Below are 24,871 nucleotides of genomic sequence, written 5' to 3'. Positions count from 1 at the left end.
AAACCGGAGCACCCGGAGAAAACCCACGCAGACACAGGGAGAACTATCTTCAGCTGCTTCATCAATGACTTTCCTTCAATCATAAGGTCAGAAGTGGGGATGTTCGCTGATGATTGCACAATGTTCAGCACCATTCGTGACTCCTCAGATACTGAAGCAGTCCATGTAGAAATGCAGCAAGACCTGGATAATATCCAGGCTTGGGCTGATAAGTGGCAAGTAACATTCGCGCCATACAAGTGCCAGGCAATGACCATCTCCAACAAGATAGAATCTAACCATCTCCCCTTGACATTCAATGGCATTACCATCACTGAATCCCCCACTATCACCATCCTAGGGGCTACCATTGACCAGAAACTGAACTGGAGTAGCCATATAAATACCGTGGCTACAAGAGCAGGTCAGAAGCTAGGAATCCCGAGGCGAGTAACTCACCTCCTGACTCCCCAAAGCCGGTCCACCATCTACAAGGCACAAGTCAGGAGTGTGATGGAATACTCTCCACTTGCCTGCATGAGTGCAGCTCCAACAACACTCAAGAAGCTCGACACCATCCAGGACAAAGCAGCCCGCTTGACTGGCCCCCATCTACAAACATTCACTCCATCCACCACCGACATACAGTGGCAGCAGTGTGTACCATCTACAAGATGCACTGCAGCAACACACCAAGACTCCTTAGACAGCACCTTCCAAACCTACAACCTCTACCAACTAAAAGGACAAGGGCAGCAAATGCATGGGACTATCACCACCTGCAAGTTCCCCTCCAAGTCACACACCATGCTGACTTGGAACTATATTGCCGTTCCTTCACTGTCACTGAACCAAAACCCTGGAACTCCCTTTCTAACAGCACTGTGGGTGTACCTACTCCAAATGGACTGCAGCGGTTCAAGAAGTCAGCTCATCGCCACCTTCTCAAGGGCAATTAGGGAATTAGGCAATAAATGCTGGCCTGGCCAGCGATGCCCACATCACATGAATGAATAAAAAAAAATAAACACCAGCACAGAGCAGTTGGGCTGAATGGTCTGTTTCTGTGCTGTAAGTTCTATGTAATTACTGGCACCAACCAAAATAAAATTCTCATCCTGTTTTCAAATCCCTCCATAGACTCGCTCCTCCCTATCTCTGTATCTCCTCCAGCCCTACAACCCTTCGAAATCCCTGCGCTCCTCCAGTTCTGACCTCTTGCACATCCACGATTACATCGCCCCACCACTGTTGGGCATGCCTTCAGTCATCCAGGCCTTAAATTCTGGAATTTCCTCCCTAAATCTCTCCGCCTCTTAGAATTATAGAATGGTTACAGCACAGAAGGAGGCCATTCGGCCCCTCATGTCTGCACCAGTTCTCCGAATCAGCAATTCACCTAGTGCCAGTCCCCCACCTTCTTCCTGTTACTCCTTTTCAGATAACTATCTAATTCCTTTTTGAATGCCTCGATTGAACCTGCCTGCACTACACTCCCAAGCAGTGCATTCCAGACCTAACTGTCCATTGAACAGACAGTCCTCCCATTGGCGGCTGATCAGCCACACCATCCCCCAGTCCCGGTAAAAGAGGTACGCATGCGCGGCTCCGTTGGCAGGCGAGGGAACGGCTCGGGGCGGTGCATGCGCAGAAAACAATACACGGCAGCCGGCCTCGAACGCCTGAACGCATGCGCGAAGTCTGCGGAGGGTATAGGGCGCCTGCGCGGGGGGGTCACCGTCACGCGCACGCATGCCACGTTGAAGCTCAGGTTTCGGGTGCGCGCACGTAGCGGAGCGCTGGATCCCCGGTGATGGCGTCCGGTCGGCGGTGAAGCCGGAGCTGCGGAGACTGGGTAAGCCCGGGGTGCAAGGTTCGAGCTCCGGCCGCCTTCTGCTTCCCTCTCTCCTTGCTCTCCGCGATGGATTAGGAGGAAGCGACAAAGCCGCTGACCTGGGCCTGGGCCCAGACCACAGGCCGCTCGCTATGAACATCGACGTGGAGTTTCACATCCGCCAGAACTACCCGTGGTCCAAGCTCCCAGGCAACGTTAGGCAGGTGAGGCCGGGCCCGGGCAGGGAGACATCGGGGAGTAGGAGCCCTGTCTCAGTGAGTCACATTCTCAGCTGTGAGTCAGAAGGTTGTGGTTTCACAGACCCATTCCAGACGCCGTAGCACAAAATCTAGGCTGATACTCCAGTGTAGCACTGAGGAAGTGCTACACTGTCATAGGTGCCGTCTTTCAGATGAGATGTTAAACCGAGGCCCCATCTGCTCTTTCACTTGGATATCAAAGATCCCATGATACAATTTTGAAGAGTGGAGGAGTTCTCCCTGGGGCCAATATTTATCCCTCAATCAACATCACTTAAAAATTATATGGTCATCTGTTTGTGGGAGCTTGCTGTGCCAAATTGGCTGCCATGTTTCTGACATTACAACACTTCAGAAGCACTCATTTGATGGTAAGGTGCTTTGGGATGCCATGAGGTCATGAAAGGTGCTATGTCAATGTAAGTTCTTTTATTTTCCTGACTTTTAAGCAGTGAAAGGGATTACAGAAATGAGATTAGGCTGGATAGCTCTTTTTGAGCCAGCACAAACATGATGGGCCAAATGGCCTCTTGCTGTGCCGTGAACGGTGTTCTATGTAAATGAAAGTTTTTTCCTGTCTTTCTTAACCTCTGTGAAAGGTGCTATGTGTATATATATGTGTGTGTATATATATATATATGCAAGTCTGTTTGTTCAAACCTAGCCATGTGACCAGTGGACCTGGGATCTGGAAGAGAACAGAGCACCTCTGTCGCCTGAAGTGATTCTTCCCCACCCCTAATGCAACAAACAACCCCGGATCCAAAGGATAGCCCCCCACTTGCCCTTGTCCCTGCAGCTCCATTACTCAAGTATTACATTTCTCAATCTTTTACAACCAACCAAATTTAAGAATGTTGTGTGCAATAAGTGATGGGTTCATATAATTCAACATGGAAATCTGATGGTGCAGTATGAGAAACCCGCTGGATGAAGCAACATCTGAGCTTCACAGAAAGCAGCTACTGTCATTTAGAGATGCTATCTTTTGTTCACTGAAAACTTGAGGGGAGAAGATATAGAATATATTTTCAGTTTTGTATGTTTTGTGCAGAATAATAGTTTACCAATATAATTTATTTGTGATTATTTAGTTCTTGCTAGAAAGATTAGTAGTGATTCTAGCACCCATAATGAGGATGTAACAGATATGTGCAAAATTATTGTACAGTACTTGGTGTCAGCTGTATATTCAAGTCCTCAGTCCAGAACTTATGTGGGTACAGTAACATAGTGGTTATGAGTCGTAATTTAAAGGCCTGGACTAAAGTGTTGCATGCAATTGCATCAAACACACTAAAGCCTGGCTACTCGACCCAAACCCAACTTGACCCGACTACACGTGTCGGGTTGAAATTCCAAGTCCAGCATTCGGGGTTGGGTCGGGCTGGACAGTGCTTCCTGGAAGTCACGGGATCAGACTTACCCATGATTCCCCACAACTCCAGCTACAAGAATAGCCTGCTGCCGGAACAGATGAAGGAGATTCGTGTCGGGTCAGGCACGAAAAAAAATTAAAGGGCTCGGGCTCAGGTTGGATTCGAGTTGACTGTGGTCTGGTCGGGGCCCGGGTCGGGTAGTAATTTTATACCCAAGCCAGGCTTTAATACACACATTACCTGGCCGTTTGCTGTGAATGCTCTTCACAACCAATGAATGAAAAGCTGGAAATATTCAGCTCAGGCAGCATTTGTAGAGGGAGAAACAGAATTAATATTTCAGGTTGATGAGCTACTGCCTATTTTCATTAGTCAGGTATATTGAGGGTTACAGAATCAAGGCGGGCATACGAATTGGGAGCAGGAGTAGGCCACTCGGCCCCTCGAGCCTGCTCCGCCATTCAATAAGTTCATGGCTGAACTGATTTCTCCACGTTACCACCTACCCCCGATAAACTTTCACCCTCTTGCTTATCAAGAATCTGTCTACCTCTGCCTTAAGCATATTCAAAGACTCTGCTTCCACCACCTTTTGAGGAAGAAAGTTCCACTAAACTCAAGACACTCGAAGAGAAGAAATTTCTCCTCATCTCTGTCTTAAATGGACAACCCCTTATTTTTAAACAGTGACCCCTGGTTCTAGATTCTCCCACAAGGGAAACATCCTTTCCGCATCCACTCTGTCAAGACCTGTCAGGATCTTGCATGTTTCAATCAAGTGGCCTTTTACTCTTCTAAATTCCAGCGGATACAAGCCTAGCCTGTCAAATCTTTCCTCATAAGATAGCCCGCCTGTTCCAGGTATCAGTCTAGTAAACCTTGTTTGAACTGCTTCCAACGCATTTACATCCTTCCTTAAATAAGGAGACCAAAACTGTACACACTACTCCAGATGTGGTCTTACCTAACCTTTTGCGATTCATGCACTCGGACACCCAGATCCCTCTGCATCTCAGCGCTTTGCAATCTCTCACTGTTTAGATAATATTTCTTTGTTATTCTTCCTGCCAAAATGGACAACTTTGTATTTTCCCACATTATACTCCATTTGCCAGGTCTTCGCCCACTCACTTAACCTATCTATATCCCTTAGCCTCCATATGTCCTCTTCACAATCTACTTTCCTACCTAACTTTGTATCATCAGCAAATTTAGCAACCATACCTTCGGTCCCTTCATCTAAGTCATTTATATAAATTATAAATTATAAAATTAGGGCGGCACAGTGGCGCAGTGGTTAGCACCTCAGCCTCACAGCTCCCGCGACCCGGGTTCAATTCTGGGTACTGCCTGTGTGGAGTTTGCAAGTTCTCCCAGTGTCTGCGTGGGTTTTCTCCGGGTGCTCCGGTTTCCTCCCACAAGCCAAAGACTTGCAGGTTGATAGGTAAATTGGCCATTAGCAATTGCCCCTAGTATAGGTAGGTGGTAGGGAAATATAGGGACAGGTGGGGATGTGGTAGGAATATGGAATTAGTGTAGGATTAGTATAAATGGGTGGTTGATGGTCGGCACAGACTCGTTGGGCCGAAGGGCCTGTTTCAGTGCTGTATCTCTAAACTAAACTAAAAAGTTGAGGCCCCAGCACAGATCCCTGTGGCACACCACTCGTTACATTTTGCCAACCAGAAAATGACCCATTTATGCCTACTGTCTGTTCCCTGTTAGCTAGCCAATCTTCTATCCATGCCAATATGTTATCTCCTACGCCATGAGCTTTTATTTTTTGCAATAACCTTTGATGTGGCACCTTATCAAATGCCTTCTGGAAATCTAAGTACATTACATCTACCGGTTCCCGTTTATGTAACTCCCTCAAAGGACTCCAATAAATTGGTTAAACATGATTTCCCTTTCACAAAACCAAGTTGACTCTACTGATTACCTTGAATTTTTTTAAGTGCCCTGCTATCACGTTTTTAATGATAGCTTCCAACATTTTCCCTAAGATAGATGTTGAGCTAACTGGCCTATAGTTTCCTGCTTTCTGTCTCCCTCCCTTTTTGAATAAAGGAATTACATTTGCTATTTTCCAATCTAGCGGAACCTTCCTTGAATCTAGGGAACTTTGGAAAATTAAAACTAACGCATCAACTTTCTCACTAGCCACTTCTTTTCAGACCCTGGGATGAAGTCTATCAGGACCCGGGGACTTGTCAGCCCACAGCTCCAACAATTTGTTCAGTGCTGCTTCCCTGATGATTGTAATTTTCTTGAGTTCCTCCCTCCCTTCCATTTCCTGACTTGCAGCTAATACTGGGATGTTACCTGTATCCTCAATAGTGAAAACTGATGCAAAATACCTGTTCAATTCATCTGCCATCTCCTTATTATCCATTATTAATTCCCCAGACTCACTTTCTATAGGACCAACGTTCACTTTGTTAACTTTAAAAAAAAATCTATAGAAACTCTTCCTATCTGTCTTTATATTTCTAGCTAGCTTTCTCTTGTCCTCTAATTTTACCTTCCTTATCAGTCTTTTAGTCGATCTTTGCTGTTTTTTATATTCTGTCCAATTTTCTGACCTGCCTCCCATCTTTGCACAATTATATGCTTATTTGGAGAGGTGGGGCGGGTGGACGCTGAATGTTCTACTCCTGCTCCTGTGTACCAAATGTCTAATGTTATTGAAAGTTTTGTGTGTGGCATGCATTTCCTGTTCCCCAAGCCTTCCTTCCCATTCTTCCAATCTTTTTGGTCATGCTTTAGTGTTGATATTGACAATGTAAAAAATATGTCAGCATTTCTAATGCATTTTTGGTATGTCAAGTCACTCTCTGGCATTAGGGTTTGACACTGGAAGCAACTCTACCCCCTATCTCTCCAATAAGTCACTCCTTAAAACCTTTGACCAAGCTTTTGTTCACCTGTCCTAGTATCTTATGTGACTCAGTGTTGAATTTTGTTTGATAACTTGCCTTACTTTAAATTCGCTTTATAAATGTGCCTTGTTGTAGATGGTACTGTGGGTCAAGTAACTAAAATATGACATATTTAAAAAGAATTTCTCCCCTCCTGACTTTTTTGGGTGTTTTTTCCTGTCAATCAGATGTTTAAATCCCAATCTTCAGCTGATAAACTGGGCACCCGGCCCTCCATGTCCATTTGCCGACTATCCTTTCCCATTCGTATGCCTATATTGGACTGTGGCCTGTGTAAATTCCAGCTCACCCTAGTGAAACTGTTGCTGCCTGCACCTGCGGTTTTGGGCTGGTTGACCCATCCTATTGACTTTGCCTGGTGATGTATGATAAAGGGGGGTGACCGTGAGCCTACCACCTTGCTATTTGCACTCTCTGAATCGCAAACTGGAACCTTCAATGGCATGAGCTCTTAACACTCTCCCCACCTCGTGAATGGCAACTGATCCTGCATTAATTCACAGATGTCTGCTACTCCATTAACTTATTAATTCTGTTGGTGTGTCTACTGTTACTAATTTATTGATTCTAGTTTGCATGCACGTTGATTTATAAATTTACTAATTCACTACTGCCTGCTGTTCCATTAATCTATTGATTTGGTGTGCCTGTTTTGAATTTATTAATTCAAATGTGCTTCATTAGTTTATCCATTTGTTGTTATGTCCACACTACCATTAACTTGATTTGTGCGCGCTGTTCCATTAATCTATTGAGACGTTGCTGTTCCCACTGCTCCATGGATTTGTTCACTGGCTGTTACCTGCTGTTATATTGATTTGCTGACTTTTCTTTGATCTACCCACTGCTCATTCCCACTATATTTATGCCTCTGTTGGTGGCGTGTCTTTGTTACATTTATTGATTCTAGTACAGTAGCCATACCAACAAATTTATCAACTTGCTGGTGCCGGGCATGCCAGACTGTAACTTTGGATCATTCACTGCTGCCTATACCTACTTCCCCATTTAATTCACTAGCATCTGCTGCTGTTTCTATCTCATTTCATCTATGTTTTTAATGTTGGTTGAGGGATGGATATTGACCAGGACTTTGACGAGTATTTCCTTACTCTTCTAGAAATAGCACCATGGTATCTTTTGAGATGGGGCCTTGATTTAATGTCTCATCTGAAAGATGGCACCTGAGTGTGCAGGACTTCCTCAGAACTCTGCTGGGTGTGTCAGCCTATATTTTTTTTGTGCTCAAGTCCCTGGAGTGGGGCTTGAACGCACAACCTTTGACTCAGACTGCAAATCTGTCGAATGTACTGATTTTTTTTTTAGTGGAGGAGACAGTTTGAGTGTGATCACTCTCCATTACAAATACAAAATTGTGCGTGTGGCTGGATCTAAAGTACTACATAAAGCTTTTTAAGCTCTAGCCACAATTCTGCATATAAGAATGAAAATGTTTGTACCCACAGCAATCAAATCATAATCTTCGTTTTAATCGTGGAGAAAACCCCTTGGAAGTAAATTATTCATTATTTAAATATTGAAGTATGTGTTTAGTGCATGTTTTTTTATTTGTTCGTGGGATGTGGGCATCACAGGCTAGGCCAGCATTTATTGCCCATCCCTAATTGCCCTCGAGAAGGTGGTGGTGAGCTGCCTTCTTGAACTGCTGCAGTCCTTGGGGTATAGGTACACCTACAGTGCTGTTAGGAAGGGAGTTTCAGGATTTTGATCCAGCAATAGTGAAGGAACGGCGATATGGTTCCAAGTCAGGATGGTGTGTGGCTTGGAGGGGAACTTGCAGGTGGTGGTGTTGCCATCTGCTCCCCTTGTCCTTCTAGGTGCTAGAGGTTGTGGGTTTGGAAGGTGCTGTCGAAGGAGTGCTTGTCTGAGGGACAGTTCTCCCAATTTTGACACAAGCCCCCAGATATTAGAAAGGAGGACAGGGCTGGGTTTGCCATTGTCGTTTCCAATGCCTGGTTCGATGTCGGGTGTTCCGTCCGGTTTTATTCCTTTTCTTAGACTTCGTAGCTTTTTGATAAAACTGAGTGGCTTGCTCGGCCATTTCAGAGGATATTTAAGAGTCAACCACATTGCTGTGGGTCTGGAGTCACATGCAGGTCAGACCAGGTAAGGCCAGATTTCCTTCCCTAAAGGATATTAGTGAACCAGATGGGTTTTGGTGCTGGGTTATTTCAATGGTAGAGTTGACTTGAGTCAGATAGTGCCCAGAAGAAGAGCTTACTAACGCATAAAATCAGTAGAATATGCGTAAAGTTGCCATGGTGTCAGCCATAGGTCGTACTCTTGCCTCTGAGTCAGAAGGGTGTGAGTTCAAACCCAGCTCCAGAGACGTGAGCACACAATCTAGGCTAACATTCCTAGTGCAGCATTGAGGGGGACCTGCACTGTTTGAGGTGTCATCTTTCAGCTGAGACATTAAACCGAAGGCCTGTCTACCCTCTTGGGTAGATATAAAAAAAATCCCATGCCACTAATTTGAAGAGGAGGAGGGGAGTTATCCCTGTTGTCCTGGCCAGTATTTATCCTTCAATCAATATCATTGAAAAACAAATCAGTCATTATCTTATTACTATTTGTGCCCGAAAGCACTCTTAATTGTGATCTCTTTTTGTAACTACATAGCATAACTTCACTCGAGTCAATACTCTTTTAGTCTGAAGCTCTGAAAATTAATAAGGAAGATGATAACCATTTTCTGATTTCTTTTACAGAGTCTCGGGAACTCGCAGCGCGAGTATGAGAAACAAGTTCTGCTTTACAGCATCCGCAATCAGCTGCGGTACAGAAGTAACTTGGGTAAGTGGAACTATAATGTTTTATCAGTGAAATCTGAATTATGTACTTCATCAGGTCATGTGAGGTTAAGTGCTAACTGCTGCACAATGCCCCCAGCGTATTAGAAGTATGCAACTTGTATTAATAAAAAAACAAGTTTCTCCCTCCAGCCACCACTAAACATTCACTCCTTCTGTCACTGGAGCACCATGGCAGCAGTGTGCATCATCGACAAGACACAGTAGGCTGAAGGGCCTGTTTCTGTGTTGTATAACTCTATGACTCTAAGATGCACTGCAGCAACTCGACGAGGCGCCTTTGACAACATTTCCAAACCCTCGACCTTTGCCGGGGCACTAGATGCATGGCAACACCACTACTTTCAAGTCACACGCCATCCTGACTTGGAAATAGATTGCTGTTCTTTGATCGTGGAACTCCCTCCCTAACAGCACATGGACTGTAGCAGTTCAAGAAAGCAACTCACCAACTTCTCAAGGGCTTTGAGGGATGGGGAACAAATGTTGACCTTACCATTGACGCCCACATCCCAAGAATGAATGATAAAAGTCCCTTGATCCCCCTTTTCCAATACATGTATGCCAGAAATTAGATTGGAATCTTATCATTTTATGTCTAGGGTTTCTTTTGTGAAGGCTAAATTAGCTTGTTCAAGACTGCCCTACATTATCTAGTCTAAAAGATAAACAATTGATCAAACCAGCGCACGCTCCTGTGCATTCCCAATTTTAATTGCTCCATCTTTGGCGGCTATGCCTTCAGTTGCCTATCCCCTCAGTGCTGGAATTCCCTCTCAAATCCCTCTACCTCTGTTTCCTCCTTTAAGACAGGTTTTGGTCACCTGTCCCTAGTAAGTAGCTCAATGTCAAATTTTGGCTGATGACACTCCTGTGAAGTGCCTTGGCCCATTTTGCTACAATAAATATGCTACATAAATGTAGGTTGTTATAATTCCAGTGTATTACTTTTTTTTAATTCCCCTCCAGTGAGATACATCAAGAAAGATGAGCGCAAGTACTACGAAGAGCTGTTTAAATATAGCAGAGAACATCTCATGCTGTATCCCTATCATTTATCTGACATTATGGTGAAGGGGCTACGGGTTACACCTTTTTCCTATTATATAGGAATTATGGAGGTGAGTTTAAGCATTCAGTAAATTTAAACTGTCAAGTAAGATTTAAATTTGGTTACACTTGTGGACATTTCTATGATGTAAACCTGTATCTATTAGGAATTTGATTAAGGCAGATCAGAGTTATTTCAGCTGTGTTCAGTACTTCTGTTCTATTGTTTCCATTCATTGGAGCCCAGATTTCTAACAGTGCAACGCCAAATCCATTATTGCTTGTTAAATGTTCCTGCTACCACATCCAACTGAGAATCAGTTAGACTAGTTCAATGGCATCTGAGGTTGGGACTCACACCTGTTCAACAGAAGCCTAATGTTTTATTTTTATTTTTTATTTAGAACTACAGCACTGAAACAGGCCCTTCGGCCCACCGAGTCTGTGCCGACCAAGAACCACCCATTTATACTAACCCTACAGTAATCCCATATTCCCCACCTACACTTGGGGCAATTTACAATGGCCAATTTACCTATCACCTGCAAGTCTTTGGCGGTGGGAGGAGACCAGAGCACCCGGCGAAAACCCACGAGGTCACAGGGAGACCTTGCAAACTCCGCACAGGCAGTACCCAGAATTGAACCCCGGTCCCTGGAGCTGTGAGGCTGCGGTGCTAACCACTGTGCCACCCTATTTTTGTCGACCTACAGCTACTTGTTCGCCCTTGGATTATTAAATTGCAAGGTCTATGGGAAGTTTTCTATTCCTCTTCCCTTAACCCAAAAAATAAGTTATTGGAGAGGGCACAGAGGAAAAGTGTATATGCCATATTGAATCTTTTTCCCTCCTAGAGTCCTGCCATTTTGGTTCATTGATTCCTTGTCACAGTTGCAATGTGTGTTACAGGTGGTTGATGCACAGCTTCACTCACTTTAGAGGGCGCTTGCACTTGCCATTGTTCTGAAGCTGACCCAGGAAAATTCTTGATAATCTGAGTATGCAGTAGTAGTTGATTGGCACCCCATCCACCATGCTAAACATTCACTCCCTCCACCACTGGCGTACAGTGGCAGCGGTGTGTACCACATTGCAGCAACCCTCCAAGGCTCTTTGGACAGCACCTTTCAAACCCTTGACCTCTACCGCCTAGAAGAACAAGGGCAGCAGGAGCATGGGAACACCACTACCTCCAAGTTCCCCTCAAAGCCACACACCATACTGACTTGGAACTATATCGCCGTTCCTTCACTGTCTTTGGGTCCAGATCATGGAACTCCCTTCCTAACAGCACTGTAGGTATAGCTGCACCACCACCTTCTCAAGGGCATTGGGGATGGACAGCAAAAGTTGGCCTTGTCAGTGATGCCCACATCCCATGAATGAATAAAAAATGTTGGCTCGCTGGTAGGGACATTTATATTTGCTGGGTCCTGCTTCATGCTATTTAACATTATTAATTAAAATCTGTTGAACAAAACTAAGAGCAAATGGTAAAATGAGCATTTGTTGATGAATTTAACATTAATTTTTGGGGAGATCTGAAATTTATTGTCAGTTCACTTCAAAAGTACTTAATTGGCTGTATAGTGCTTTAAGACACCCGGTGGTCGAAAAAGGCACAGTATAAATGCAAGTCTTTTTTTTTCCCAATTGTGGTCATTTTTATGAATCCACTGACATTTTGTTATTCGTGCCTGGGCTGTGGGCATTGCTGGCTAGGCCAGCATTTATTGCCCATCCATGATTGCCCTTGAGAAGGTGATGGTGAGCTGCCTTCTTGAACCGCTACAGTCCATGTGAGGTAGGTACACCCACAGTGCTGTTAGCAAGGGAGTTACAGGACTGATGTTATTTCAACTGTGGTCAGTATTTCCATCCTGTTTGGTCCATTCATTGGAGCCCAAATTTTTTAACAGTGCTCTGCCCAAGTGGGGTTAATTAGATAGTTCTGCTAAAGAGCCAGCACAGTCACCACAGTCTGAATGACCTGACAGTGCCATATTATTCTGTGATTTTAATAGTGGGATCTGGTTGGCTATTTTGTTAATGCACTTCTCTGCTAGTACATTGTTGAATAATGAAAGATCTTTCACTAAATGGGGAAGGAAAACCATGGTGAAGAATTGTCATTGAATTCTGATGGCTAATCCAGAGCAGTATTTATGGAGGTTTGTGAGCAGATTCCCTGCTGCTTTCTTGCCCACAGTGAATGTGTGGCGATAGAAACCAAAATATGAAGCAGTCAATTGAAAAGAAATCTTATGTCGTACAAGAATGGTTTCCATCTGGAACCTGTCTTTAACTAAACTATTACAGGGCGTGCTAATGCATTCATAAATTATGACATAAAGATGCTGGTGATTGAAAATTGCATAGTATAACGTGTAACTTGAAAACCTACAGGGCTGTGGTAACTGATCACTTGGACAGTTCTACCAACAAGCCAGCACAGGCACAATGGGCTGAATGGCCTCCTGTGCTGTGTCATTCTATGATTCTACATAGCATTTACGGCACAGAAACGAGCCGCACAGCCCAACTGCTCCAGCCAGTGTTTGTACTTCACATGAACCTCCTCCCACCCTTCTTCTCACCCCCATCAGCATAATCTTCTAAATCCGTGTTTACTGGCCCCCATTCGTTCATGTTTCTCCAAGTGCTTGATACCTTCATCCTATCTTATGCAAAGCATCATCAGGAGGAACTCTGAAACTAAGGTAGTTAAACAGTGTTAGCCACATTTCACTAATTCTCAGTTTTGGCTGTTTGGAGGGATTGATAATAGTCAAACGCCTGGGGTGCAGAAATAAATGTTTAGTCCTAGAGTGTAAATGGCCTCTGTGGCACTGGTCAGACCGTGGCTGCTGCTTTTAAAACTGGTGAATACAAGACTGGACGTTGCCAGCTACATCAGTACTTGTGAGCTGCCTAATTGCTGCTGGATGGATGGATTTCTAGATCTGCATAGGGGTCGAATTACAAATTCAGCAATAATATCGCTTCAGTTTTGGAGCTGTTACTTATTTTTGCATAACCAAATTTTTAAAAAAAGCAAAAACATTTTATTTTTCCTTTTTTTAGGATATCATGAACAGTGAAAAAAGTTACGATTCGTTACCTAACTTCACAGCTGCTGATTGTAAGTCTTTCATATACTTTTGCTGTCTGAATAAAACTGAATTTTTAGGCTGGATGTGCAAAAGTTCTTTAGCCAAGCGCTGAAGAACACTGCCATCTGGGCTTCCAAGTAACAACAACAACTTGCATTTACATACTGCCTTTTATGTAGTAAAATATCCCAAGGCGCTTCACAGAACTGATTATCAAACAAAATTTGACACTGAGCTGATTAAAAGCATAAAGAGGTAAATTTTAGGGAGCAGCCTAAAGGAGGAGAGGCAGAGAGGTTTAGGGAGGCGATTAGGGCCTTTGAAGCTGAATGGACAGAAGCCAATAGTGGAATGATTAAAATTGAGGCTGAGCAAGAGGCCAGAATTGGAGGAACGCAGATGTCTATTAACTTTCAGGTGTCTGGGACTCCACATTGATCTGCATTTATTGCAAATGGGCAATTGAAGGTTTAAAATCAATAAGTCTTTTAAAAAGTGTATAGTTTTATCTTGTAAAATACAGATCTATTTATAGTTAATCTACATTGTTCTAATTGCTCATAATACCATTGCGAAGTAGATCCTCTTGATTCTAGTTCTGTATTTCTGGAAACGGAGGTGGTGAAAGGCATTATATGAATGCAAGTCTTTTTAGCACATATTTCAGTGAGGGTGCGTTTTTTGCTTGTCATTTCCTATATTGTGCTCTATCATAGCTGAAGAGCTGGGGTGCAGACACTAAAATCAAGACCAATTTTCTCCAACCTGGATGAAGATTTAGGGATGAGGTTTCTAATGCATCCTTGATATTGGCCAGTTAGGGTGTCATTGGCAGGGCTCTAGGAGCAGGTTCCTCGCACACCAGTGGAGGCCTGGAATCAGGTCGTATGTTCATCCTGGGCAATGCCATTTTGTGTTTATAAACCTGTTCTGTTGTTTGATGGGAGAATGGCTTAGAAAAATAATTGAAGTCTTTGCAATGCCAAAATTACTGATTTTAAAAAAAAAAGAGCTTTCAGAGCGTTTTTGCTGTTTATATACTAAACAAAGCATCCGGAAATTCTTCAGAATAAACTCTGCTGCCACAGTGACCATAATAGAATTGTACGGTTTCTGCCAGAATTGCTCATTTCAAAATCGTATTTGTGTGAATATTGAAAATATGATGCTTTGTAAATTTGTTGCTGCTTCAGAATTAGTCTACACATTGAGTTTAAAACAGATTTGTCATTTTTTAATCCATAAAAACTGATAGACACAAAAGTTCAGAATAGTTGTGTGATAGTTTGAAAGTAACTTGCTTTGTTATTTCAAAGAAAAGGAGTAAATAAAGTGCATGAAGTATTGGCTGTATTGGTATTGATTCTTGGTATTGAACTCAGCTGTCTGAATGCATATTTATTTTACTAACAACTCCTCCAGCCCTATAACTCTGAGATCTCCGCACTCTTCCAACGCTGGCATCTTACACATCCCTGATTTTTATTGCTGCATCACTGATGACCATGCCTTCAGCTGCCAGGCTCTAAGCCCTGGAATTCCCTCCCTAAACATCTCTGCCTTTCTTTCCACCTTTCAGATGGTCCTTAAAACCAACCACTTTTGATCACATGTCCTAATATTGCCTTATGCGGCTCCTTGTCAAATTCTGTGAAGTGCCTTGGGATGTTTTACTGCATTAAAGGTAAAAAGAAAAACTTGCATTTCAGTGGTGCCTTTCATGACCGCAGGACGTCTCAAAGCTTTTTACAGCCAATGAACTACGTTTTGAAGTGTAGTCACTGTTGTAATATAGGAAATGCAGCAACCAGTTTGTGCACAGCAAGATCCCAGAAATATCAATGTAAAATGTTGATGTTGATTGAGGGATAAATATTAACCAGGACATGACGGAGATTTCCCTGCTCTTGTTCGAATGAGGCGGACATAAAAGATTCCATGGCACTGAGAGGGCAGACGGGGTGCATTTTTATCGTCTCATCTGAAAGACAGCAGCACTCCTCAGCGTTGCACTGGGAGTGTCAGCCGAGATTTTTGTTATCAGGTCTCTGGAGTGGGACCTGAATCCACAATCTTCTGACTGAGGCAAAAGTGCGACTCACCGACCACAACTGACACTATTTAAATTCAGGTTTTTTGGTTTTCAGAATGTGGCAAACATTTTACAACTGTCTTTAACGAGAAAGCTACTGCAGTTTGAGCTATCAAAGAGCTAGCTTGAAGGGCAGAGAGGAAAACTAACTTGTTGGGGAATAGCTTTAAACTGCATGAAATGAACCATTTCATGAGCATGATCTTAATTTTTTTTATATATAAAGGTTTGAGGCTTCTCGGCATTGGAAGAAACCAGTACATTGACCTCATGAACCAATGTAGATCATCAAAAGTGAGTCTCATTGTATAGTTATTTGTCATTTGAGGGCATATGAAGTTGTTTACTTATGAAGTGGCGTGATTCCATATTGGAAAATTGGATATCTTGTCTCAGTATAGTGTATTGATACGACCGAGGCGGGAGGAGTGCACTGTTAATTCAGTCCCACTTCTACACAGGTCACAACGTATATTTTTAAATCTTCCCACTTGCTGAAACGATCAATCAGATATGCTACTTGTCCCCAGAATAAAGCACACCAACCAGGTTTCTTTAATTTAAAAAAAAATTATCCGTTTATTATAAACCAGGTCTTAACCAATAATGAAGTAAACGATACACACAAATGGAAATATTAAAGCCCCTTATTTTATTGTAGCTCTCACACATACACTCACGTACACAACCAGTTAACCGGGAGAAAAATGGATTTTTGTTTACAGCTGATGCAAAGAAATAGAAGAAATAAAAAAATAACTTAGACTGAAGAGAAGATATGGAAGTCCTTTGTTTTGGCGAGGTGTCCCATAGGCGAATAGGTGGCTGTCACTAGGCTTTCAAGCAATGCGGCTACAGAAGGCTTCACGTAGGTCTTACATCAGGTGTGCAGCAACAAAGGTTTCAATTCTCTCAGTCGATGCAAAGTTCCTTTAAAGATGCAGAACTTCTTCAAATACAGGAGCAACAGTACAACTTGATGCAGGATTTGCTTTTCAAGAGTAGGGATTCTTCAAAGAGAGAAAGATAACAACTGCCTGGATTTTCTTCTGTTCTCCTTGCAGGTCCATAAGCAAATTCCAGCTGCTTGTTTTTAGCCAAATCAGTTGGCTTTTTAACAGTTCAAAAATGAAAGCAAAAACCAGAGGCAAGTCCTATGACAGCCATAAAATCTGACTTGTCAATAAGCAAATAGCTCTTCAGGTCAAAACTGCTGTGTTTACTTGAAATCAGATGCTTTACAGTAAGATTTGTTTGTTGGTCAATCTTTTGTTGACATTCCTTTTAAGAAAACCACCCAAAGTTTAGCTTCTTCAGGATTCCAGCATCCATGAAATCCTTTTCAGTTTTTTAAAATATAGATTCTCACATTTTAACAAAAAATGGAAACCCTCCTAACAGTATTCTCGGGTATTAGGTGACCAGATGCAGAATGCAGCTCTCTGTTGTGCCCCATCGATGTGCTGGAATTCCTTAACACCAGTACGAATATTTTCTTTTCCCACATTTGTTGTAGCTTCTCTATCGTTCCTTGCAGTCAATTTATGGCACCTTTTAAGCAGCAGGTTCATGAGAAATAGGAAGTGGATCTGAACTCTGCATAGGTTATTTAATAGGAGACCCTCGAAGCCAACCTAGAGATTTCCATCCCGTTTGTCTGAGCTGGATTTGAACCCATATGGTTGGTAGAAGAGGTGCTCTGTACTGTTAGTTTTCACATTTTCATTATTAGTGAAGTAAGTACAGTAAATGAGCTTTTTTGGAGATTATAATTTGGGTTATTGTAGATAATCTGTTACTAAACAGTCATGGTTAGGTTTAATTTACATGATGTGGGTTCTACTATAATCCTAGTGCCTGTTAAGTTCTATATGAACAAATCTGGGAGAGTAAATTGTCCCATCTTAGACAATAGCATGCTGTAAAATTATAAAGAAAATTAGTTCATAGCTCCTTCAATTAAGTACATGTGTTACATATTGCCATCCAATGAAATGAAGTGCATGATGTTGATATTGGATGTCCTGAATAGGACAGTGTCCAATCGTACACTTATATCATTCACCTTAACAAGCACACAGTACATCAGACGGAATTCGATATATGTCGTAGAATGATGACTATATGTACTATAAATGTGTATTGGACTTTACTGAAGAGATCATAACCTTTCTTAAAAAAACACATTGGTAACTACTTTGCTTGTGGATTATGTTGGCCTTTCTTAATTGCAGAGTAAGCTATATTGAAGACAGATGTAGAAATTCACTAATTGTGCAAAATAATCATTATTCCAGAAATTTTTCAGGCGGAAAACAGCTCGTGATCTGCTACCAGTGAAGCCCGTGGAGATTACTATTGAGCCATGGTGGGTGGTGCAGGCTGGTTTCATCACAGAGGACGATATTAAGGTAATGCAAAAATTAAATTGACAAAGTAATATTTATTGTGGAGGTTGAGCTTTAGTGCTTTACTTATTGTGGCCAATTGATTCACATGAAGAGTTGAGTACAAAATCCAGGCTGACACTCTAGTGCAGTGCTGAGGGAAGAGGAACTTAGCTTTGTGGGACAGGAGTAGGCTGAAACATTTGAATTGCCAGGACTGTCCAGTTTATCTATCTTAAGGTGCACCGTGCTGTGTGTGGTTGGTTAACTGAGTTTGGCAGCTGTAGGGGTGCAGAGAAAGAGCTCCAAGAGGAAATTTGGTCATTGATGGTTTGGGAAAGTATGGTGTGGTGTTTAGGCATAGTGTTGTGGGGCAGGGATTGTAGAACAATTTGGAAATGAGGGATTACACAGAATCAATACCTCGGGCATATTTGAAGAGGACCAGAAAGATCCCGCAAAGATATGTAAAATGCTGGAAGATCAACTCAGATTAAGAGTGAATTTTAGAATTCACCGCCTAGAATTGATGTCCTATAAGCAACAGCCGCAGGAATCAATGAACCATTTGGTCAATGGATGCCGGAGTAAGGGCAACGAATGTGACTTCTCAGAAACCGAGCTATCGGACCAAATAATGGAGTTAATGATTGTATCAACACCCATTGAAGCATTTCAGAAAGACCTCTTGGGTGGGGGAGGAATGAAAGGTCACAGCATTGATGCACTCCTGGAAGATGACAGAAAAAACGAAGCCATTATAGCTGAACGACAGCACCTGCAAGTACTAGGTGCAGCCAACAGTATCAGCAGAAGAACCAGGTTGAGTAGAGCAAGCAAGCTGTGTGGTAAGTGTGGTCTGTCCCACTCATTGCGAAATTGCTTTGCATTTCTTGACCTGTGCAAGGCATGCTGTACAAAAAGACACTGGGCCTGCCTATGCAGGAATTCTGGCTCCAAAGACGCAGGCAGAAGTCAAGGTTGGACACAGACAAACAGAAAACGGGGCAACAGCAGCAAAGAAGGTGCCAGCGACCTGTGTAAATGCAAGCTGATACACAAGGTCCAGAGCGAAACAGAGTTGAGACAAGACCTAGACAGAAGCAGTTCTCAGACTGAAGACGAGCAGGCATTCCACATTGTGAACCTGACACATCACGTTGATGAAGTCCAACAACTGGAAGCTTTCGCCACGATTAAATCATGTGGTCAAAGAAAGCTGGCACGCAGACACTCAAGGTCAAGATTGCCACTGGAGCTAGTGCAAATATCCTACCAGTCTGAATCCCAAGAAGATATGTACCAGAGTCGCTGAAAATCAATGATACAACCGACAACTGCCAAGTTATCTGCATACAATGGGCCACCCATGCCTTGCAGTGACATTCTAACAATGCAATGCAGATATGGCAAGTTGGCGTGGAAACCACAAACATTCTACCTAGTAGACACGAGCGAACCAGCAGTGGCAGGACTACCAGCGTGTAAGGACCTCGCCATCATAACTATCCACGAGAGCATTACCAAGGGGAAATCTCCAAGGACCGGAACCCCCTCGCAGACTCTGACCAACAGAAAATGGTATAGTCTGGAAACCCGGCAAAAGCACAACTATGCCGTGCCTTCATTTTTGCTTTCTAGGGAACCACCAGCACCACAATGAGTCAGAACAGACAGGTATCTTCATGAGACCAAGTACTCTTCCCCCAACAAGTCCTCAATTTGGAGCCCCAAGCCTTCAGACACGGAGGATGAGGAGAGGTGAAGGACGCACAATGCACTGAAGAGGCAGAGTAGAAATGAGTTGATGCATTATCTGTTGGATCCTTGAGATGAGGTGCCGGAACTTTCCAAGAACAACAAGGCCCCAAAAGTGGTCATTTTGAGAAAAGCAACAGAGTACGTTAGCAGGCTGAAAGCAGAGCAACAGAAACCGAATGCAGAAGGGGTGAAATTTCAGAAAGAACAGCAACAGAAGAGACGCAAATTTCCCGAGCAAGAGTTGTCAAACCACCGAGACAATGTATGGACTTTTGAGCCGCTATACTTGAAAAGTTCATAATCTCTATACCTATGTAAATAATTTTGATATATAATTTTATATGTTTCTTACTTTTAGCATACAAGACTTTTCTTTGGAAAGAAGGGGATGTTGTGTGATTGTCTAACACTAATGTACCTTTAAGATCTTAGTATGCTAATGAGCTGAGTACCAGGGTGCAGTCATGTGACTACATGCCAGTCTCACTATCTGTAACACCAAGAGACAAGTCCTGTAAATAAATAGTTCTGCACTGTATAATAGTTTAGCTGTTTAATAAACCTGTTTGAGATCTTCAATCAACTGAACTCCACGCATCTCATTTATGTTAATTCAGACAACATAAAAAGCTTCTCACTACAGGAGTTGATCAGCATTGTTGGAGAAATTGCCATTCAGCAGTGGCCAGCAAAAGGCCATTTGTCCTCTATACAACAAAAACCTCAATTTTTGTCAGCAGGTTTACTAACATGCTGGGAATGAGCCCAAGATAATGGAAAGGTGCAGGTTTGGAGGAGGTTAATTTGGAGCGTGAGGGGGATAGAGAGACTGACACTGCTGATCTCAATGATTTTTTAAAAAATCAACAGATGGTAGGGGGCAGCGGGGTGGGGGAGTTGTCCAGGTGGCTCAAGGAAGCTGAAGACAGCAGACTTGTTGATGGAATATCTTGGCTAAACCAAAATTTAGGCCTGGAGGGAAAGAAAGTGGAAGAAAGGCTCAGCATTGCGTTGAGCGCGGAATTTGTTGAGGTGGAGGTGTAGGATGGATGAAGCTAAGGAAACGTCGTTCAGGATCCGAGATTGGAAGATCAAAGGGCATAGTGAAAATGTGCCTAGGCATATGATGGGAAGGTTGGAAGAAAGTGAAGAAAGAATCAGGAGATAGGCTAGCATTCACAACTTGTTGAAGGCCATGTTACTGCCTGAAAGAAAGGAAAATGTTTTTGTTAAAAGTTCCCAATGAGACAAAGGATGATGTGGCATTGAGGACCGGGCCAGTTTTGAAATACAGTGAGTCACCACTGCTTGTGGAGAGGGTGGATTTAACAAAGCAGCGAGAGCCATGTTTGAAAGAATGTTGAATATCACCGAGATATCCGTGATCATGGGTTGATTTGAAACAGGGTAAAAATTTTAGCTGGACGTCCTGTGGAGTGAGTTTGAGCTGGAGGCAGGTCCTGAGAAAATAGCTGTGCCTATAAAAGTGAATCTTGGCAAATAATAGGCCCCACATGATCACCCACCCACCCCCTTCCCCTTGAGTGCTTCCAGCATTGTCAGACATTGTTTTACTAATTTATTAAGGGAAAATGTTAGTTATATTGGCATCATATCTGGAGAATGTGCAGAATAATATATGCCGAAATTTCAAGGAGCTTCAACATTGGGAGTAACTTAATCCTGTTTGCTGGTTTTTTTTTTTTAGAGATACAGCACTGAAACAGGCCCTTCGGCCCACCGAGTCTGTGCCGACCATCGACCACCCATTTATACTAATCCTACACTAATCCCATATTCCTACAACATCCCCACCTATCCCTATATTCCCCTACCACCTACCTCTACTAGGGGCAATTTATAATGGCCAATTTACGTAACAACTGCAAGTCTTTGGTGGTGGGAGGAAACCCGAGCACCCGGCGAAAACCCACGCAGACACAGGGAGAACTTGCAAACTCCACACAGGCAGTACCCAGAATTGAACCCGGGTCGCTGGAACTGTGAGGCTGCGGTGCTAACCACTGCGCCGCCGTGCTGCCCATTCTGAATTGAGGCATGTATCAATGTTCGTAAAGTCAGATTGTAGGTAGACCCTGCTTTCACGTTTGAAAGTATGTCTGCACGGCATCCAAGAATGCCTCCATCTGACAATTCAGGGCATAACTGGTTACTTTGTAGTGTTGTAAATGTTAAATCTGTTTGATCATATTGTTCAGCTGAAATCATTGAGAATGGTTGTCTTATTGTCTCTAGATTTGTTCAGGGCCCGAGAAGAGTTCTATTGATAAAATTATTGATTCGGGACCTCAGCTGGCTGGAATATTGGAACATAATGTGGTTCTCAGTGAGTATATTCTTTAAGAATGACATTGCAGTGAAACCTGTTTTGCTGAACCCTGAAACTCAAATTTTACCAATGGTCCAGTCATCTGCGTCCTGGGCAAAACTGTGGCAGGTAGATTTCAACACAGGTAAGTGTGAGGTCATCCGTTTTGGACCAAAAAAAGGGATGGATCTGAGTTTTTTTTTAAAATGGTGCATAGCTAGAATCAGTGGTGGCCCAAAGAGATTTAGGGGTCCATGTACACAGATCACTAAAATATAGTGGTCAACGACAAAACTGGAATTTGTGTTGTGTGAGTCATTACTTAATGGCAGCAGAAAATTCCTACAGAGACCATCCTCATAGACAGCAGTTCAGTGCACCTTGCAGATGAAACCATTCAGGAGTATCATTGCACACTTCTTTTCCTCCTCCCACTCCGGCACATTGGTGCCCCTACTACCTGCAAAACAGTATGTTCTGTGAAACTCCCAAGAAAGGATGCAAGTAATCAGCTGTTGTCATCAATCTTTTTATGGAATTCTCATATGTAGGGGGAAACTCAATGTAAAAGAATGCCATTTACTGTGGAGATTTGCAACAGTGTTCTTTTGAGCCATCCTCATCACAATTTTGAAAGGAGTTGTGGGCCAATATCCAAGCTGACAAATCACTACCAGCAAGGTTCAGGCTGTCAACTCTTGTCTGGCTGATACAGTATTCAGCAGTACACTTGCCTTTGCCCAGTTATTCAAACAGTTGTCAAGAGTTACACCAGGTGGAACAGTGTGATGTTAGTAAGTGGCTATACTTAAAGAAGATCCGGGACACTCAACTACTTTCCAACAAAGGCATCATGGCTGCAGGCCAGGATCAAGCTAAGGTTGATGCAAAATACCCAGAGGGTGAAAATTCTGAAAGATCTTTTCAATACTTTGAACAGTGTGAAAGTTATTTTAGTGAATGTTACAAAGTATTAACAGCTCAGAAACAGGCCATGCTGCCCGCAAGGTCCATGCCGGTGTTTATGTTCCATACAAACCACCTCCCATCCACCCCTCTTCTAACCCTGTCAACATATCCTATACCTTTCTCCCTTGTATGTGTATCTAGCTTCAACTTAAATATATTTTATTTATTTTAAAAATTAAATATATCTGCGCTCTTTGCCTCAACCACTTCCTGTAGCAGCGCGACCCACTTTCTGGGCAAAGAATTTTCTCCTGAATTCCCTAATGGGTTTATTAGTAACTATCTTCCATTTATGAGCCCTAGTTTTGGTCTTGCCTGCAAGTTGAAACATCTGTCTATCCATTTCTGTCATAATTTTGAAGACTTCTATCAGGTCGCCCCTTTGTCTTTTTTCTAGAGAGAAGGCGGCCAGCCTGTTCAGTCTTTCCTGATAGTTGTAACCTTTCAGTTCTGGTACCATCATCGTGAAAGTAGTAAATGTAACCACTCTATTCAAGAATGGTGGGGGGGTGCGGGGGAGGCAGAGAACGGTAACTATAGGCCAGTTAACTTGACGTCTGTCATGGGGAAGGTGTTGGAACCAAACATTAAGGATACTATAGCTGTGCACTTAGAAAAACTCAAGGTAATTGGGAATAGTCAGCATGGCTTTGTGAAAGGGAAAACATGTTTAACCTATTTATTGGAGTTCTTTAGAGTAACATGAGCCGTGGATAAAGGGAGCCCGTTGACGTACTGTACTTGGATTTCCAGAAGGCATTTGACAAGGTGCCAAATAAAAGGTTATTGTGCAAAGTAGGAGCTTCTGGTGTAGAGGGTAACATATTAACATGGATAGATGATTGGCTGGCAGAAAACAGAATATGCATAAATAGATCCTTTTCTGATTGGAAGGATGTGACAAGTGGAATCCTGCAGGAGTTTGTGCAGGGGCCCTCAACTTTTTACAATTTGTATCAATGACTTAGATGAGGGGAGCGAAGGCATTCTAGCTAAGTTTGCAGATGACACAAAGATAGGTAGGAAAGTATGTTGTGATGCGGACATGAGATTGCAGATATAGATAGGTTGAGCGAGTGGGCAAAAATCTGGCAGATGGAGTATAATATGGGAAAATGTGAAGTTATTCACTTTGGCAGGAAGAATAAAAAAGCAGTGTATTACTTAAACGGAGAACGACTGCAGAATTCCGGGGTGCAGAGGGATCTAGGTGTTCCAGTGCATGAGTCACAAAGTTAGTATGCAGGTGCAGCAAGTATTAAAGAAGGCTATTGGAATTCTTTATTACGAGAGGAATTGAAAATAAAAGTAAGGATGTTATGCTTCAGTTATACAGGGCATTGGTGAGACCACATTTTGAATACTGTGTGCAGTTTTGGTCTCCTTATTTCAGGAAGGATGTTAGTGTTATGGAGGCGGTTCAGATGAGGTTTACTAGATTGATACCTGGAATGAGGGGCTTGTTTTCACTGGAGTTTAGAAGAGTGAGGGGAGACCTGATTGAAGTATATAAGATCCTGGACAGTCTTGACAAGGTGGATGTGGAAAGGATGTTTTCTCTTGTGGGTGAGTCCAGAATTAGGGGGCACTGTTTTAAAATTAGGGGTCGCCCCTTTAGGACAGAGATGAGGAGAACTTTCTTCTCAGGTGGTTGTGCGACTTTGGAACTCTGCCTCAGAAGGTGGTGGAGGCGGGGTCATTGAATATTTTTAAGGCGGAGGTAGATAGATTTTTGTTAGACAAGGGAATCAAAGGTTATCTGGGTAGATGTGAGTATGGTATTTGAGGCACAAACAGATCAGCCATGATCTTATTGAATGGTGGATTAGGCTCAAGGGGCCAAATTGCCTAATTGTGCAGTGGTTAGCACCGCAGTGTCTCAGCTCCAGCGACCCGGGTTCAGTTCTGGGTACTGCCTGTGTGGAGTTTGCAAGTTCTCCCC

The 24,871-nt window shown here is 43.0% G+C and overlaps 1 protein-coding gene across 3 annotated transcripts in view; it reads left to right on the top strand.

The window, feature by feature from the left end:
- The first annotated feature begins 1,754 nt into the window (after positions 1-1,754).
- Positions 1,755-24,871, top strand: part of fam91a1 (family with sequence similarity 91 member A1) — a 66,466-nt gene continuing 43,349 nt past the window's right edge. For 2 of the 3 annotated variants that reach the window (XM_068032520.1, XM_068032519.1), the window contains exons 1-7: positions 1,755-2,037; positions 9,127-9,211; positions 10,198-10,349; positions 13,363-13,420; positions 15,710-15,777; positions 17,781-17,894; positions 21,888-21,978. In XM_068032520.1, the coding sequence (XP_067888621.1) occupies positions 1,966-2,037; positions 9,127-9,211; positions 10,198-10,349; positions 13,363-13,420; positions 15,710-15,777; positions 17,781-17,894; positions 21,888-21,978 (640 nt within the window). In that variant the 5' untranslated portion in view covers positions 1,755-1,965. Of the gene's footprint in view, positions 2,038-2,066; positions 2,493-9,126; positions 9,212-10,197; positions 10,350-13,362; positions 13,421-15,709; positions 15,778-17,780; positions 17,895-21,887; positions 21,979-24,871 lie in introns of those variants that run through there. The other variant, XM_068032521.1, reaches the window with a different exon arrangement.

Source organism: Heterodontus francisci, chromosome 5 (assembly GCF_036365525.1).
Source record: "Heterodontus francisci isolate sHetFra1 chromosome 5, sHetFra1.hap1, whole genome shotgun sequence".
Lineage (NCBI taxonomy): Eukaryota > Metazoa > Chordata > Chondrichthyes > Heterodontiformes > Heterodontidae > Heterodontus > Heterodontus francisci.
Note: the sequence above shows the minus strand (reverse complement) of the source record. Positions and strands in the feature narration are given on the sequence as shown.